General features: G+C 44.1%; 1 protein-coding gene across 1 annotated transcript in view; it reads right to left on the bottom strand.

Moving 5' to 3' along the window:
- Positions 1–17,048, bottom strand: part of ITFG1 (integrin alpha FG-GAP repeat containing 1) — a 936,956-nt gene that overhangs the window by 149,440 nt on the left and 770,468 nt on the right. Inside the window, exon 14 of the mRNA XM_069216605.1 lies at positions 16,902–16,980. Within this exon, the coding sequence (XP_069072706.1) occupies positions 16,902–16,980 (79 nt within the window). The remainder of the gene's footprint in view (positions 1–16,901; positions 16,981–17,048) is intronic.

Here is a 17,048-nt window from a genome sequence, read left to right as displayed (position 1 = left end):
TGGACACTCATACTTTATTCTAGCTTTGGGGTAGCGGGGGAAGCTCCAAGGCCCCTGCGGTCCCTGTCGGTTTCCCAACCAGCTTCCATCTGGGTGCCGACAGGAGACTGACATTATTTTTCAGTGGGTGCCCAGGTACCCACCGGCAGCTCCCACAACATGCTCATTGATGGGAGCTGCGGGGGGAAGGCCCCCGCTGTCCCCACCAGCACCCCAGCCAGCACCCGGCTCGTCCTGGGCGCAGCAGGAGTCAGCTCTGTTACTTTGCTCCCACCCAAGCCGAAGCAGCTTTTTTCCCCTACAGCAAACCTGTGTTCCTTGCCCAGAACACAGTCAGGGTATTAAATATGTATTCCCTGTCCGCACTGTCCTGGGCAAGGAACAACAAAGTCCCAGGGGATGGGGTCCCCAGGAGACCGCTCTCTTAGGGCCCTGGGGGATGGGGGTCACCCCATAGCCTTTGGATGGCTCCGGGGCAGAAGCCCCTCCCCTCATAAAAACCAGCCCTGAGACATGGGATCCGAGGCGTTCCTAAGGTTCAGGGAGGCGAGCTGCACACCACCTCCCCATAATAAACTAATTAGCTCTGCAGGATGGGGTACCCAGGGCCATAAAGAGGCTCGGAAAAAGGGGCCCATACACCCCCTCCTTATAAAAAAAAATATTTACCCGAGGGAGAAAGTCCTTGGGGCCTGGAAATGGCTCAAAGAGGTGGACTGCATGCTTCCATCCCATTAATATTTGAATACACTGACCACCCTGAGGGGGCTTAAAAAAAAATCAAAAGGGCGGGAGCCCGTCTTTTTTTTTTTTTTTTTTAATGGCACTGAAGATCCATGGATCCGTACCGCTAAAATACGAATTTATTTTTGGCCTGGGACCGCTCCCCCATCCAGGTCTAGGGCATTCCTATCCTGTCCCCCCTAATGTGTTTTTTATTTTTTACCTTATTCGAGGACAGGGGATTGAGTCCCCAAGTCCTATAATTGATGCTGCTATGTCTTCGTTGATGATGCCAGTCAATCAGATCTTATTTTTAAATCCGTCACATCCACGGATCCTTTGCAGTGTGAAATATCTTCAAATGTTTAACCTTAATTTCTCAAAAAACCCTAAACTGATTTTCACCAAATCACAAAAAGCACACTTACTGGACCAAGATCTAACTTTCTTCCAAATTTACTGTAAACTAATTCAGCTGTTTTTGCAGTATTGCTGTTCAATTTTCCAGTGATAAAATGCATGAGGAAAATACCTTTTGGGACCCCCTTTTTTATGGATCACCTGGAAACTTTCAGGGAAGAGGCTGAAATAGATAAGACTTTTTAAAATTAAAGTTTAGCTAAGAGTCGTCCTTTTTAAATATTATACTGTAAAATAGCATTTAGAAGCAAGAAGCACCAAGCAGAGATTTCTGATTATGCCTGACTGGGACAAAATCAGAAGTTCAGGCCAAACACAATGGATTACGGGTGGGCTACAGGGACACAGCTGGGCCCAATAAACAAAAGTACCTTAAATCCAGGGTGGGGGGGGGGGATGCCTTGGTTCCCAAACATGCAGTAGAGCTGATGCATCTTTTTCCCTCATGCAACATCAGTGAAGCTTCGGTTCAGAGATGTGGTGAGGCTGTGGTGCAAGGTCCTACTGCATCGATGGTGAGGATCTGACATGCAGTTGAGGCAATGCGTCTGTTCAAATGAGCACATAGGCTGCAATGCAGTCCTTCGGCATTGTTGTCAAGGCTCCCTTTTATGGAGATGTGATGACCTTCGCCGAAAAAAACACCGCAGTGTTGGTTCCGAGAGCGATGCGTTGGTTTCGAGATGCAAGGTACAGTGGCAATGCAATCCTAGCTGTGCTGGTTCCAACTCACGCTATAGGGGCGATGCGTCACTTTTCTTCACACATCAGCTGCGATGACTCGTCGTTGCTCCCGCAGCAGAGGATGTGTCGGTTTCTCTGGAGCAAGCACCTTAGCCCCACTTCCAAGATCCAGAACTGGGGTGGCATCACTTGGCAGGACAGCCTCACAGATGGCAGAGTCCAGGTGCAGGAACAGGGTGTTTGAAAGTCTGTTATGTCCCTGAAACTTCAGATCAGGAGGCCAACTGACTTGCCCTTAAACTCACTCAGGGTTCAAGTGATACAGGTCCAGTCCTTGTCACCCAGGGATGGGAACAGCAGGGTGGTTAGGCAGCCCTTTGTGTAGGGACAGGACACAGCCTATTCAGGTGTAAGCAAGGTTGTGGCCAGCTCCTCCCTCCCATCCTGCAAGGATGGCCCATAAAGGCCTTTTAAGTCACACCTAAGTTCCCATTGTTGTGTGGCTGTCTAGGTGGAATACACAAAATTAGCTGTCACCCACCCCAGACAAGTGATCAGAGACAGGCAGCAGGCACCAAGTGGCTAAACTAAGAACATGCCAACTTTCTTAAAGTGTCATTTTCCTAATTATAATTTAAAATCTGACTTCACCATAAGTTTTAATTTTAAATTGTGATTCCACGGACAAACTCTAAAAGTTTATCTCTTACAGACTGTAAATTGCACTTATAAACTATAATAAGGTAATCCCAATGTTATGCTATGGGAGAGACAGGTCTTTCTGTAGTGAAAACGACTTTAAAAGTTTTTCACCACCAGTACATGTAAAAGTTAAAAGTACATGTCCTGCCGTTAAAACACATTGCACCCTGCCCTCTGGGTTATCCAGGGCCTACTTTCGGGGTGACGTTTTGTACAAAATAGGATAGTTTGGGCCTGACAGGAGGGTTATTTTTCCAGGTCGATATGGCACTGTAAAACTGCACATAAAGGCTCTACAATGGCATGACCTGAGACATGGCTAAAGGGCTAATTATGCTGGTGGCACAATCAGTTCTGCAGGCCCATAAGTAGCATTTGATGTACAGGCCCAGGGCGCATGTAGTGCGCTTTACTAGGGAATTATAAGTAAATTAAATATGCCCATTGGGGATAAAAACAATGTTACCATGTTTAGGGGAGAGGGCACAAGCACTTTAGCACTGGTTAGCAGTGGTAATGTGAACAGAGTCCTAAAGTCAACAAAAACAATGTAAAAAATGTGTGGAGGAGGCATGCAATAACATGGGAGGCAGACCACTCCAAGGCTGTCAGGTCTAACACTGGGCAATATTTGCCAACAAAGCATCCATTAGTCACATACTCTTGGGGTCAGGCCAACGAGGCCTCTGTATCATGTCTCTGTGCTACCCCTCTGTGCAGAGTGTGGGTGGGGTGGTCTCCTTGTCAGGCAGGCACCAGTCATGCCAGGGTACCTTAGACTTCACCTGGGAATGGGCTGGCAGAATTAAACAAAGCAGTAGTACAAGCAGCTCACGGTCATGCTACAGCACACCGCCACATATGCAGTGTATCCACTCGACTCTGATCCTCTTCTTTGTCCCAGTTATCATTATGGGTAGTGGGCTGGAGGTCCACCATGACTTCAGCATGGCTGCTCACTAGCTTCCTTTGCCCATACTGAAGTGAGTGAGTGGGGGCAGTAGATAGACACCTGGCAGCTGGAAGGTGAAATGTACACGGACACAAGGGAAAGCCACCGGGACCAGCACAGAGCTACAGGTGCCCTAGGCCAGGAAGACTATACTACGGAGTGCTAGTCATGCCCTCACAGGCTGGTGGCTTCTGCGTCCTGTGCTGGGGCAGCAGGACTTGTGCACAGGACTTAGAGTGCCTTGATAGCTCCCTCTTTCATCTACCTGTCAGACAGTCTTCTCTGCACAGCTCCATGGGAAATGAGAGGGACACATGTTTGGACAGGAAGGTTTCTGCTACTGTTGCTTTTTGTGTCCCCGTGTGGTACACTCATCTTGTGCTGCGCTCCACAACAAACAGGAGTAAAAGTGTAAACTGCCTCCGCACGAGGTACGCAGAGAATGCATTACAGCTGCAAGTGGGATCTCGAGGGAGATGAAGAGATAGCACCACAGTTTTCTACTGGGATCTATCATATATACCTGCAGGTGGTCTCAACCTCTCCTTATAGCCAATAAATTATCGTGGAACATAGGCCCTTATTGGCATAAAGAAAGTCAAGGAGACAAAAGTACTGAGGATAACTGAAGTGAGGGCACCTGAGCCCAACTCCTTTTTATGAGCGGATGTGTATTAATGTGGAGTCAGCCCTCTGAATGGGCTGCAGTTACGTCCCCTCAGGACACTGCAGCGATTGTGAGTGATTTGTCAAATTGTGCAAGTGATTTCCTTCTAACGTTTATGTTGTCCAAAGCAGGCTTAGCCAAATTTAAAACAATTCAGCGGATATTACTACAATTGGCTTTGGGAGTGACAGGTACTTTTTGGATGCAGTAGGAGGGCAGTGTTTTAACTGCTGTTATTACACTTACCGAATACGCAAGGATAGGTAAAGCTCTTCCAAACAGAAACAGCCACCCAACAAGTATTGGGAAAGACAATAGGACTCATCTATGAAAGCTATTGGCTTTGACAATGTTTTGTAGCCATGCTGTACAGTAGGCAGATGCCTTGCAGTGTGGGTAAAACTAATTTTAAATAGCGCTATGACATAGCCATGGGTAATGCCCTTTTTTCTAAAAAAAATAAAAAAGGGGGGGGCATTAGTAATTGATGCAGCATAGTCTTTTTTTATTATTATTTTTAGCCATGCTTCTACACAGCATGGGTGCAAATCATTGTCAAAGTCGGCAATGCCCATATTCTGCAGCAGGAACAAAAGGCAGTGGCAGAACCAATAATCTCAAAGGCGAGTCCTATTGGCTTTGCCAATGCTTGTTAGGTTTCATTCACATCACCGTGTGATTCTGAGCAAATCGGTTAGTCTCCCCCTGCATGAAAAAATAAAAAAATGACATTTGGCAAAAAAACACTAATTGTGCCACATCCATGTCATAGTGAAAATACATTTGGAAGCAGATAACATCTGTTGTCACAATAAAAGCAGATGATATCTGTTGTTTAAAAAAACATCCATTTCAAAGTAGTAAAAGGCTTCTTTGAAGTGCACGTGGCATAGAAAACATAGCTACAGATGACAAAAGGTTCAATAGGAAGGATGACTGGGAAGAAGAAAGAATAAATGTAGTACCTCAATTGAAAAGCGATAAGCAGGAGGACAGCAATCAAGCTGAAGCAATCTGTACTTGGTCAATGCTCCAGCTGAAAGAAGAGGAAGTGAAGCCAGCAAGCACTGACCAATCAGAAGGCAGCAAATAAGAGACAATGACACCAACCAACGTTAAGCAATAGGCAGGCTGCAAGCCACTTGTTGTATACAGTTCTCTTGCAAGAGCACATTCGCTGTCGCAGGGGAGACTCAGAAAAGGTGTTTGGCTCTCATTTCTTGTTCACTCTCAGTCTCAGTCTCTCTGCTCCACCCTCTGGCTTTAAAACCAGTATAAATTGAAGGTTTGGTGTTTGGAAGCAAATTGACAATTTAGTGTTGAGGAGAACATCATGAAGAGAGACAGATGTAGAACGTATGCTTAGTGTAAATGTGTATTCTTGTAGTGTGGCTATATGATGCTGATGGAAATTACCTTCTACAGCAGAACAAAGATGAGGGAAGAACACTAGTATGCATCTCAGGCTGTATGATAAGTTAAGAGTGCAGGTACGTTTAATTACTTGCTCAATGCATTTAAAACGTGCTTCTGGCTGCTATCTTTATATGCTCACAATCAAATCAAACATTGGAAAAGGCAATCATGTGAGACCAACCTATTGACATTTCTAATGTAGAATGGTTTTCTTGTTAAAAAAACAAATACCAAGAGGGTTGCGTGTATGCACGTGCAAGCACAGTGGCCATTTTGGAATGGGTTTTATTAACATTAAAACAAAACCTCCTCTCTTAAAGGGTTGTGTTACATACATGCATTAGAACACTTGGGGGCATATTAGAACGGTTTCAAAACCATTCTGAGATGGTCCTCTGTCAATACCGGGCAACAGGAGCTAAGGTGTTGCAAGGGACAAGTCAAGCGGGCACTGGGATGTGGGGTGCTGTTTTACAGAAAGACAGAGGAAGTAGAGGGAGCAGATAACAAAAGACAAGTCAACAGTATTGTCCCTTTTGTACTGCAATGCACAATATCGGCAGTATACAGTGGGAGGATGCATCCCATCCAATCAAAATAATGTGAGACAAATGCTCTTGGGAGAAGCAACATAATACCTGGGAAAAAGTCATTGCATCATCAGCAGATACTTAGGACAGGCCACAAAGGTGCCCAAGAATGACCATGGGCTGGTCCAAAGCCCATTCTAAGCTATAAGTGATGTATTGGAAACAATGGATCTGTAAGAGACAGCTGGAGATTTCTGTAGAGATACCTAAAAATAATGCTATTTGATGATGCTGAACAGCATTGACAAAAAACTGGAGGCAAAAGGAAGGCTCTAGTGGAACATCTTAAATGATCAAATGTGTCATCACACACGCATGTGTCCAGATGCTGAAGCAGTCAGCTTTTTAAAAATCTACTGATTCACCAGCTTTATATGGGCATGTTTAATAGTGGATTAAAAAATGAAAAATTCCAAAATGTTTTGCCAATCTGTTGATTCTATTAGCTCTAGTATTAAAGTTGTATCTACTATGAGAACTCACATTACAGATTAACGATTGGTTTCACATTTTAAGGGGTCTGTATTGTCTTACATTCAGTACTAATCCCTACTCAAATGTTTACAGAAAAATAGTTTCTGGACATAAATTACATTTAAATTACCACAAGGTGCAACAAAACACCTCTGAAAAAGCCCAAGGATCAAAGGATTAGCAATGTATGTTTTTAAATGTAATGCAGATTTGGGGACCAGCCTGTTTACAAATGTATTCTACAACAAATGCAATTCTCAACTACCCGATTCCTGTTCGTTATCCACAATTGTTCCTATTTTTACAAATTGGAGAATAACTGAACCAAGATGCTACAGATGGATCTCACTTATTGATTCCATGGTCAAAATAAGCGGAAGACTTGGTTTCAATAGGATCCAAGAGTGGACATACGAGAACAACACAATAAGTCCTTGCCAGTACTGGTTCAGAGAACGGGTGAGTACTCTGGAGCAATGCTTAAACCGTCATTTCTTAATTGGTAAATAAACAGAAGCTATATGTTGCCCACTGTACCTAGCATTTATGGACTTATCCAGTGATTTGACAAGGTTAATTGTATAAAACGCAGGTTTCTCCTATTAAAACAAGGCCTTAATGTAGCAATGGTTACATTTCTCTCAAACATATATCTTTATCTCAGTGTTAAGGTTAGATTTGGGCCCAATAAGGAAAAAACAATGCTTTTAAATTAGAAAGATATACACCAAGGATGCTTTCTTGCTCCACTCTTACTTATTTTACATATAAACTAAATTGGTACCTGCTTTGCTGTGTCTTAGGTCAATACAAAACCAGTACCGGTGTTGTTGTATGCTGATGATGCAGCTGTAACTGGCTCATACCTGAAGACGCTGAGGAATCTGGTGGTTGCTTTTGCTGATTTTATGTCTGATTTAGATCTTGACACTAATTTTTCAAACTCTCACATTATGTCCTGTGGTCAGAGTAAATCAAATTTGCTTACTTTTGCCTGGCTTGAGAAGGAAGCAAATGTTCTTTATTTAGGGGGTAGTTTTTGACTGCCACTCTTCATGGGGTAGCAATATTATGACCCAATATCAAAAATTCAGCCAAGCTATGGGGGACTTTTTTTTTTAACTTAACACCCTCTCTTGGTGGTTAAACTATTACCTCCAGGTTAGACATTTACAAGACCCAATATGTCCCTGTTGCGACATATAGAGCAGGAGTCTGGGGCTATGCTAACTCATTCATCTTACAAGTGGAGAACTTTTTTTTATCACAATCTAATTTTTTTTCCTCCATGTACCCCACATTACATTTGCCATGAGGAACTTGGGCACATATAACTTAAGGATAACATTAAGCTTGGTCACGTTATGCTGTGATTATCAATTTGGTTAAATTCCCCTGCTTCTCTCAATCAATTGCTTATTAGAGACTGCTTGTCTTGCGACAGTGGCATGAAACTTCCTTGGTTTCTTTATGTTAAACAAACGTTATCCTGTTTGGGCAGACCCTCTCTGTTTGACAACCCTTCAAACAGAGAGGGTCTGTTGTCAAGAATACATGATCTGGGTCAAGCGAACGTTTTTGGAAAACTGACATCTTACCAGAGGAGGTTCAGAATTAGCCAAGGCACCAGTGAAATGCGTTTGGGGTTGGGCAAGCTACTGGTGGTACAGAGCCTGCATTGTAATTGGTATCTGGACATTGGAAAAGGATGCTGTTTTTTAGGTTCAGATCGGGTTTGTTTCGTGATCTGTAATGTTTTCCGGTAAGACAATTCAGCAGTTCAAATTGGGGAGCCTGTCCCTGTGATGGCACCTAGAATCAGTCACTCCTGCACTTCATCTTTTTTTCTAATTATTTTTTCGTTTACACTATAAGGTTTTTAATGCTTTTGATTTAAAAAAAATATATAACATTTTAATAATTGTAGACCTGTGTTGTATTTCCTACAAATGCTGAAGGATTATATTGTATGTTTTAGGGTTGGTTCTTTTTAAAAATCCATTGTACGTGGTCGAAAGTATATACCTTTTCAACAGTGTGTACGTTTTTTAACGACTGTACTAAGGTTTCTTGACTGACTGCCTGAGAATGGAGCAGTTTGCAGCTTCTGGGCCCTCCCAAAAAATAGCGTAAACATTTAAAAATTAAAAAAAAAAAACTAGAAAAGAAAGCAACGGAAGAGAGAGGAAGTAAGTAAAAGCCACTGAGCATCAGGAGCAAGAGCAGAGACTGGAGGGGATGCATCGGAGGATCTGGGGTGGAGTGGAGTTTTAGGAAAAAAAAGTGAACCAGATAGGGAGGAGAATAGGAGCAATGGACGAGCTGGTGGTGGAAGCAACAAAGATACTTTGGGGAAGGATGTGATGGGTTATGCTGTACATGGGAGTGAAAGCAAAATTTACAAATGGGCTTCACAGATGCCAAGAAGAATGGTGAAGGAGCTATGCTTCATGAAAGAAAGAAATATACAAAAAGAGGACGGATAAACAATTGCCTGATCCAAAGTCCCCTCTAATAATTGATATTGTACAAAATAGGTCTTTCAGCATCAAGGATCTAAAAGCTATCCGGATGCAGGAACTAAAAATAGGGGAAAACACTGAACAGCACTTTAAGGATAGGGTCTTTTGATAAAGTTCGATGCTAAGAGCCCAATGAAGTCTAATACTGTTGACATAAGTTGAAGACATTGATGTGATCCTAAGTTCATTGCACCAAGGCTATGGCTGATGTTGGTCTTGGAGGAGAGCTAGCTGGTGTTCAGGAGAAGTTGGAACTGCTAGGACAGGTCAACTAAACACTGAGATTTCATGTGAGCAAATATCGCTCAAGCACTCCCTGGAGACCTAGAGAAGTCACTGATGCAGTTCCAGTCACAAGTTCCATGAGTGTCTCTTCGAAATACTTTTGATTGATGCTTTTGGAGAACAATGCCTGCTTAAATGATTTGTGTGGTAAGGCTAATGCGAGACAATAGAAAGACAGGTGCTATGCACGGTCATCCTGGAGGACAGGTTTTGACTCGTTATTGAAAGTAAAGATGCTGTCATTAAATGCCGAACACTAAAACTGGAGGTCTCATGGTGCCAACGGTGGCTGGCACAAACTTGATTCCTCTGATGCTTTCAGGTCAGAACTTAGTGTAAGTATAAACAGGACTTTAAATAGAAGTGTAAATTACATTCACACAAAGACACGCAGCTAAAGCTAATAATCTCAAAACACACTGAAGGACAGTACACCAACCTTTTCTTTTCAAAGATCTACTTATGTGCAATGAAAAGTATCCTGCAATACTAATATTGTTAGTATTGTAACAGTGACCACATGAGATGATTACATTAGTGGCCACCCTATGTACGAATACCAGCAGTGATCATCCCAGTGCATCAGTCAGGACTGCCAGCAATAAGGTAAAAAAGGCTTTATTAACTCGGAATGCCTCTGTATGGGTAATATATATCAGCCATAGCTGCAGGTCCCCAGGCACCAAGCTAACCCTTTCCACGTCACACAATTTAACACTCAATTATCAGTATTAAATATACTTTACAGATTCAGCCATTTTTCTCCAAAAAGCAGGATATGAGTTCTGGAAATGCACACATTTTTGTCACGAATACACACTTTTCAAATTTGGTATACTTATAATAATTCAATGAAGCAAAACATTTTACAGTAATAGGGTGGGCAGCAAGAAGAAAAGCTACACAGAGGCAGCTGGAAAGCTACCAGTAGCTCGCAAGCTACTCTTTGGAGAAGCCTGCTCCGAACTAAGAGGACTGGGTAACTCACAGCTAACAGATAATGTACAACTAGGGATGACACAGGGCTTGCAGTGGATATAATCTTACACCACAGTTCCTGCAGGGTAGATCAAAATATACTAGGGGCCAGGCTTGTCCTCTTCTGAAAGATCTCAAAACTAAAAAGTGCTGAGGAGGGGTTGTTCTAACTTCTATTAACTTCAACAAAAGATGTGCCATCTCCGAACAAGTGGAGCTACATATTCGCCTATAGTCTCTCCGAATTTAACATTATTTAGGTAGCGGATTTTCTAATGTCAGCTATACTCTTTTCAACCTATTAAAGCTGCCTTTAAAGGTCTGTCTGATTTGTTTGAGGATCATTTTTCAGGGCATAATCCTCTACTCTCATCAATACGCCACCTTCTCTCGTCTCTGTGAAGACAAGTACAGGACCACTCAAACAAAATAGATGGAAGCGGCGTGGAACATACGTGAGCTGATCCAAATGAAACAAACACTAGAGAGACATCACTTTCTGCTTTTACAATACAAGAGGTGTCCCATGACGTTCCAAATACAGACACGTTTAAAAAGAACTGAAAGTCATAAGGAAGGAATATAGGCAACTGAAGAAGAGACTAGAGATGAATGATCAGAAAGATGAAGACAGGAGAATGTGGCTACAAAGAAGAGAGTGTATATCTGAACTATACAGTCACTCCTTTAACCCAGGGCATGTCCGTGCACTTTCAAAGTTGTGTTGCTTTCTCATGTAGGGTCAGTAAAGGTGGAGGGAGGCACGACAAGATGAAAGGTTCATAGCTGTAAAGAGGTGGCATACCAGCGTGAGACCCTTAGCCAGTTGTGGCCATTTCCTTCTGAGACTTGTAATTTTAACACTTCAAGTGTGAGCTCCAAGAACTAAATACGCAGAGCGCTGATGTCTTCAAAGCAGGGGCGTCTCTTTCACAATGGCGTTGCACCCCCCCCCCGCGCTAAGAGCCAGCATCTTTCAAATAAAACAATAGTTTACTATTGTTGTATTTTTCAGCTGCTGGCTCAGCCAGCATGCAAAGGGAGGGGCAGGGCTGGGCCATGGGAGAGGGGAGGAGGAGTGGAGTGAGTGCACTAAGTGCGCAGGTCAGTTTGGCCGGCCGTCTTCAGCGGGCCAAACTGACAGGTGCACTAAGGTTTCTCCAACCCGGCTGAGTTACACAGCTGGGTTGGAGAAACTGCACAGACTCCCATGCAGTGTCTGAGCAGCAGACGAAGCCAGTCATACAAATCCTGATGCTGCTCTCATGCAAAGTTTAGCTAGAGAGCACCACCAGGATTGCATGGGGGAGCCTGTGCTGGTGTCCCAGGGACTGTATACAAGGTTTGTATTGAGTACCTTGGGTACTTACACCTTATACCAGGTCCAGTTATCCCTTATTAGTGAAATGTAGTAGTGTTCTAGCAGCTTAGGCTGATAGAGGTAGCTATAGCAGAGCAGCTTGGGCTGAACTAGGAGACATGCAAAGCTCCTGCAATACCACTTATAGTTACACACTACTTATACACAAGTAAAGACAATACTCAGTGTTACCAAAAATAAAGGTATTTATTTGGGTGACACAGTACCAAAATTATCTTAGAGACAATACTCCTTCTGGAGGTAAGTATTATACACAATATATACACTAGACACCAAAATTAGACAAGTAAATAGTCTAAGAACAATGCAAACAGTAGGAATTCCTATAGAATGCAATTGGAGAAAAAAGATCTATGGGCAACACAAACCATATACTAAGAAAGTGGAGTGCGAATCACAAATTCCCCCCTAGACAAGTGTAGTGTGTGCAGAATTGCTGGAAGAGTAAGAATACAGCAAAGGTAAGTAAATTACCCCACCCCAGAGCCCAGAAAAGCAGGAGCAAAGTACTGCAAGTTTCCTTAGGACACACTACACCTCGTTTTTGGGATTTTGCAGCAGCCAACCAAGTCTGCAAAGAACAACTGCTGGATTACTGGACCGGAAGACCCGCAAAGGAAGGGGACCAAGTCCAGAAGTCGAAAGAATTTCCAGGAAGGACAGGAGCTCCTGCCAACCCAGAAGAGGGTGCAAAAGAGGAGTCCCCAGTTAGTCGAAGACTGCAGAAATGCACCCTAGGAAGATGCCAGAAGGTTCCTGCATGATGGAAGAGATGTCCCACGGTGTGAAGATCGTTGCAGATGAGATTTCGTGTTGAAAGGCGCCAACAAGCCTTGGCTACGACAAAAGTGTGTTTTGTGTCAAAATGGTGCTGGATGGACCCAGGAGGGACCTGGGGGCCACAACTCTGCCTGAGGAGGAAGATGGGGCTCTCAGCACTTTAGAGAGCCCTCAGTATGCCAGCCAGCACCCCCAGAAGCCGCAGCATCCGGGTTCAAAGATACAAAATGCAGTTGATGCAGAACAACCATAGAAGGTCCCACGCCGCCGGAGAACAACTCAGAATGTGTGCACAAAGGAATTTTGCAAAGAGTGCACAGAGGCCTCAGGAGGCGAAGAAGACGCAGTACACAGGGGTACCGTCACTCTCAGGAAAGGCAAGGTCTTTCCTCCTCCAAACTGCATCAGCAGGACCTCAGGACAATCTATGTGGATGATGTCCACCCTCTGTGTCCTTAGGAGCACACTTGTCGCTGCGAGAGGAGTCCCAGGGTACCAGTCGTCATCTTGGAAGGTGCCTGCTTGGAGCAGGGGAGTGCCTCTGTCACTCCACAGGAGATTTCTTCAGTCCTTCTGGTACAGGATGACGACAGGGAGTCCCTAGAGTGTGCACACTATGGAAACTGTTGCAGTTGCTGACTTGGAGCTGAGGTTGCTGAAGAAAAGTGTCTCTTGTAGACACTTTGTTGCAGTTACAGCGTTTCTTGGAGCAGGCTGCGGTTGATCCGAGGTCAGAAGAGTCTGAAGTTGTTGCAGAGGATTCCTGAAGGAAACTTGCAAGCAGAATCTGAAGAGAACCCACAGGAGAGACCCTAAATAGCCCTCAGAGGGGGATTGGCTACCTTATCAGGTAAGGACATATCAGGAGTGGTCTCTGACATCACCTGCTGGCACTGGCCACTCAGAGCCCTCCAGAGTGCCTGCACACCTTGCAAAGCAAGATGGGTGAAGTCTGGGACACACTGGAGGAGCTCTGGGTACCACCCCTAGGGTGGTGATGGACAGGGGAGTGGTCACTCCCCTTTCCTTTGTCCAGTTTCCCACCAGAGAGGGAAGAAGGGGTCCCTGAACTGGTGTAGACTGGTTTATGCAAGGGGGGCACCATCTGTGCCCTTCAAAGCATTCCCAGAGGCTGGGGGAGGCTACCCCTCCCCAGCCTGTAACATCTATTTCCAAAGGGAGAGGGTGTAACACCCTGCTAATCAGAGGAAATGCTTTGTTCTGCCTTCCTGGGACTGGGCTGCCAAGATGCAAGGAGGGCAGAACCCTTTCTGTGAGGTGGCAGCAGCTGTAGCTGTAGCTGCAGTGCAAGCCTCAGAGAGCTGGTTTGGCAGTAATGGGGGTCCATGGTGGAGCCCCCAGGATGCATGGAATTGGCTCCCAAATACCAGATTTGGAATGGGGGGACAATGCCATGATCTTAGACATGTTACATGGCCATATTCGGAGTTCCCATTGTGAAGCTGCATATAGCTATTGACCTATATATAGTGCACGTGTGTAATGGCGTCTCCGCACTCACAAAGTCCTGGAAAATGGCCCTGAACTATGTGGGGGCACCTTTGCTAGTGTAAGGGTGCCCTCACACTTAGTAACTTTGCACCGAACCTTCAGCAAGTGAAGGTTAGACATATAGGTGACTTATAAGTTACTTAAGTGCAGTGAAAATGGCTGTGAAATAATGTGGGCACTATTTTACGCAGACTGCAATGGCAGTCCTGTGTAAAGGTTTGTCTGAGCTCCCTATGGGTGGCAAAAGAAATGCTGCAGCCCATATGGATCTCCTGGAGCCCCAATGCCCTGGGTACCTAGGCACCATATACTAGGGACTGATAAGGGGGGGGGGGTCCAGTGTGCCAATTGAAATTGGTAAATGAATCACTGGCCTACAGTGACAAATTTAAAAGCAGAGAGAGCATAAGCACTGAGGTTCTGATTAGCAGAGCCTCAGTGACACAGTTAGGCACTGCACAGGCATACACATTCCACAAACTATGAGTACTGGGGTCCTGGCTAGCAGGATCCCAGTGAGACAGGCAAAGCACACTGACATATAGGTTTTTATCTATGAGCCCTGGGGTCCTGGCTAGCAGGATCCCAGTTACACAGTAAAAACCCACTGACACACACTCACAAACAGGCCAAAAGTGGGGTAAACCATGCTAGAAAGAGGCTAATTCTTACAAGCAGCGGCAGGAACAGGTAAGTTTATTTTTGTATTTCTTTTTATTTGTTCCCCCCTCCGTCCCCTGTCCACTCACCCCCCTGACTCCTCTCCCCATGAGATTTGTGACAGCCACCACTGTTTCAAACAAATAATGGTTTAAGGTGTCACACACGTTATTGGGCAGCCGTAAAGTGGTTTAATACTATGCCCAAAGGCTACTACAAATTTTTGGGGCCTGTAATGCAGCAATGATCCCGGCAAGTGTGTCAGCGCCACTGAATTTTTACCAAACGGCACTTATGAAACGTACAGTCTTCTTAGCATGTGGAGCCAACAAATACTTGTGGAAGATGTTCCATACCGTTTGACGGGTAGGTGAATGGATCGTAATAAGCAAAGTTAATTTACTATACCTTCTTGTGGTCTGTTCTGTTGGCACTGATATCTTATCTGAGTTTTCGACAGAAAACACGTTTCAGTGTTTTTTAATGAACATGTAAAACTGCCCAGAGAATACTTGGCAACACCTTTTGGCATCTAAGTTCCCACTATGCCACATCTAGTCACTCCCTCTCCATGCAGTTACTGAAGAGCCACATGTTCAGACTATTACCCCCAGGATGAGACAGTGGTTATTCAAGCATAATCAAAAAGGAGATAATTTCCAGTTGACCAGGACTTAGGCGAGCCACATGAGAAAATAATGGCCTTGGCTCAACCTGGGAAAGAAAAAAGGACAGCCTATCAACCACCCCCAGCAACCTTTAGTCCAAGATGGCTTCCACAACTGACTATACCACATAAGCTCAATGTACAACAAAATAACCAACTCCAACATGATGCTTCCTCAGCTTATCTGCACACTAACTTCAGTTGTGTGAAAAGTGTCGAGAAGGTTTGTAAATACTCAAAGTTACCACTATGGTATTTTCTCTACATTGAGACGATTTGTATATATTCAGAGTTACAACTTTGATAGTGCTTGCCATCTTCCCAATAACCCTGTCCATTCTCAGAGAACACCCGTATTCCACCCGTAATCCTCATTACACTTATGGATTTCCTAGGTAGTTAAATTCCATTTGCAATCAAAAATATTCTCTAATTTTCCTTGCAGAAAACTCTGTCCCGATAATTAAAGGAAAAAGAAGGACAAGAACCATCCGATTCCAGAGTTACCAGGCTATTCCTTCAACTGACAATGGCCATGCGGCACCCAGCTCTATGTGGACACCAATCCAGAACTATTGTGGCCTGTGTCAAAGTCTCAGCAGCCACTGCCAGCACCAGTGCATGCCCAGTAGAGCTGAACAGTAATGCTGGTCAACTCCAGAGCAAGCTGTGAGTGCACATTGTGTAAATTTCAGTTTCACTTACCTTAGAGTGTGGTAAAGCAAGGGCAATAGCCACATTATCCCATATTCCCAGGCCAGTACCTAGCAGTAATTTGGCACCCTTTAATTATTGCACCTAGTGGTACTTCACATCGCCGGAGTGCAATTACAGCAGCAACTTTGCATCCAATGTGAAACAAAGGTCTACAAGCTTCATAATCCCTGCTTAGAACTGTCAGAACTCTCACCTTGAATACTAGAAACTGCCCCGGCACAGCATGCGGTGGAGAACCCCCCTGATTCTGTTGATATTTTGTTTGAAACTGTGGGTATCACAGCATAATAGAGAGACTTAGAGTGCTGCATGTTGTACCTAACATACTGCGTAATTAATTAAACGTTAGTACTTCTAAACCAATTAAATGAAATATTTGCACAAGTAAATATAACCCTCTTTGCACGTTAAATTGAGTGCCATGCTAATATCAAATTTATCTGAGTATTCTGTCCTCGCACCACCCCTCAAAAGTACGCCTTGAGTGCTTCTAGTTCTAGTTCTAGCTTTTGAGGGTAATTTTCTACAAGGGAGGATCTTGGCATTCAGTGGAGCTTGCAGATGTATCTGGTTTCTGTAGTACCGACATATAAGTCATTAAGAACCTGTGAGGTAACAGTTCATAAGAACACATTAAATGTAGGGTCATCAACTAAAGTATCTGTGTAACAGACCAAATGTTTGTTACAAATAATGCCCGATTGCCTTAACAAAGCAATATACCACCATCCTGTACAGTTATTCAGATAAGTTAAAAACCATTCCTCCTACCGGAAGCATTTTTCATATATCCATTCGCATCCACAGTTGTGTACATGATGTATGGCCCAGGCTGGTTAACTCCAAAGGGCTAGGGAAAACAAAATGTAGGGGATAAGATAGTGCATTACAAAGCTAATTACTTTGCCTAAATCACCA

This window comes from Pleurodeles waltl, chromosome 12 (genome assembly GCF_031143425.1).
Source record: "Pleurodeles waltl isolate 20211129_DDA chromosome 12, aPleWal1.hap1.20221129, whole genome shotgun sequence".
Taxonomy (NCBI): Eukaryota; Metazoa; Chordata; class Amphibia; order Caudata; family Salamandridae; genus Pleurodeles; species Pleurodeles waltl.
This window is presented reverse-complemented; position numbering and strand designations above follow the sequence as displayed.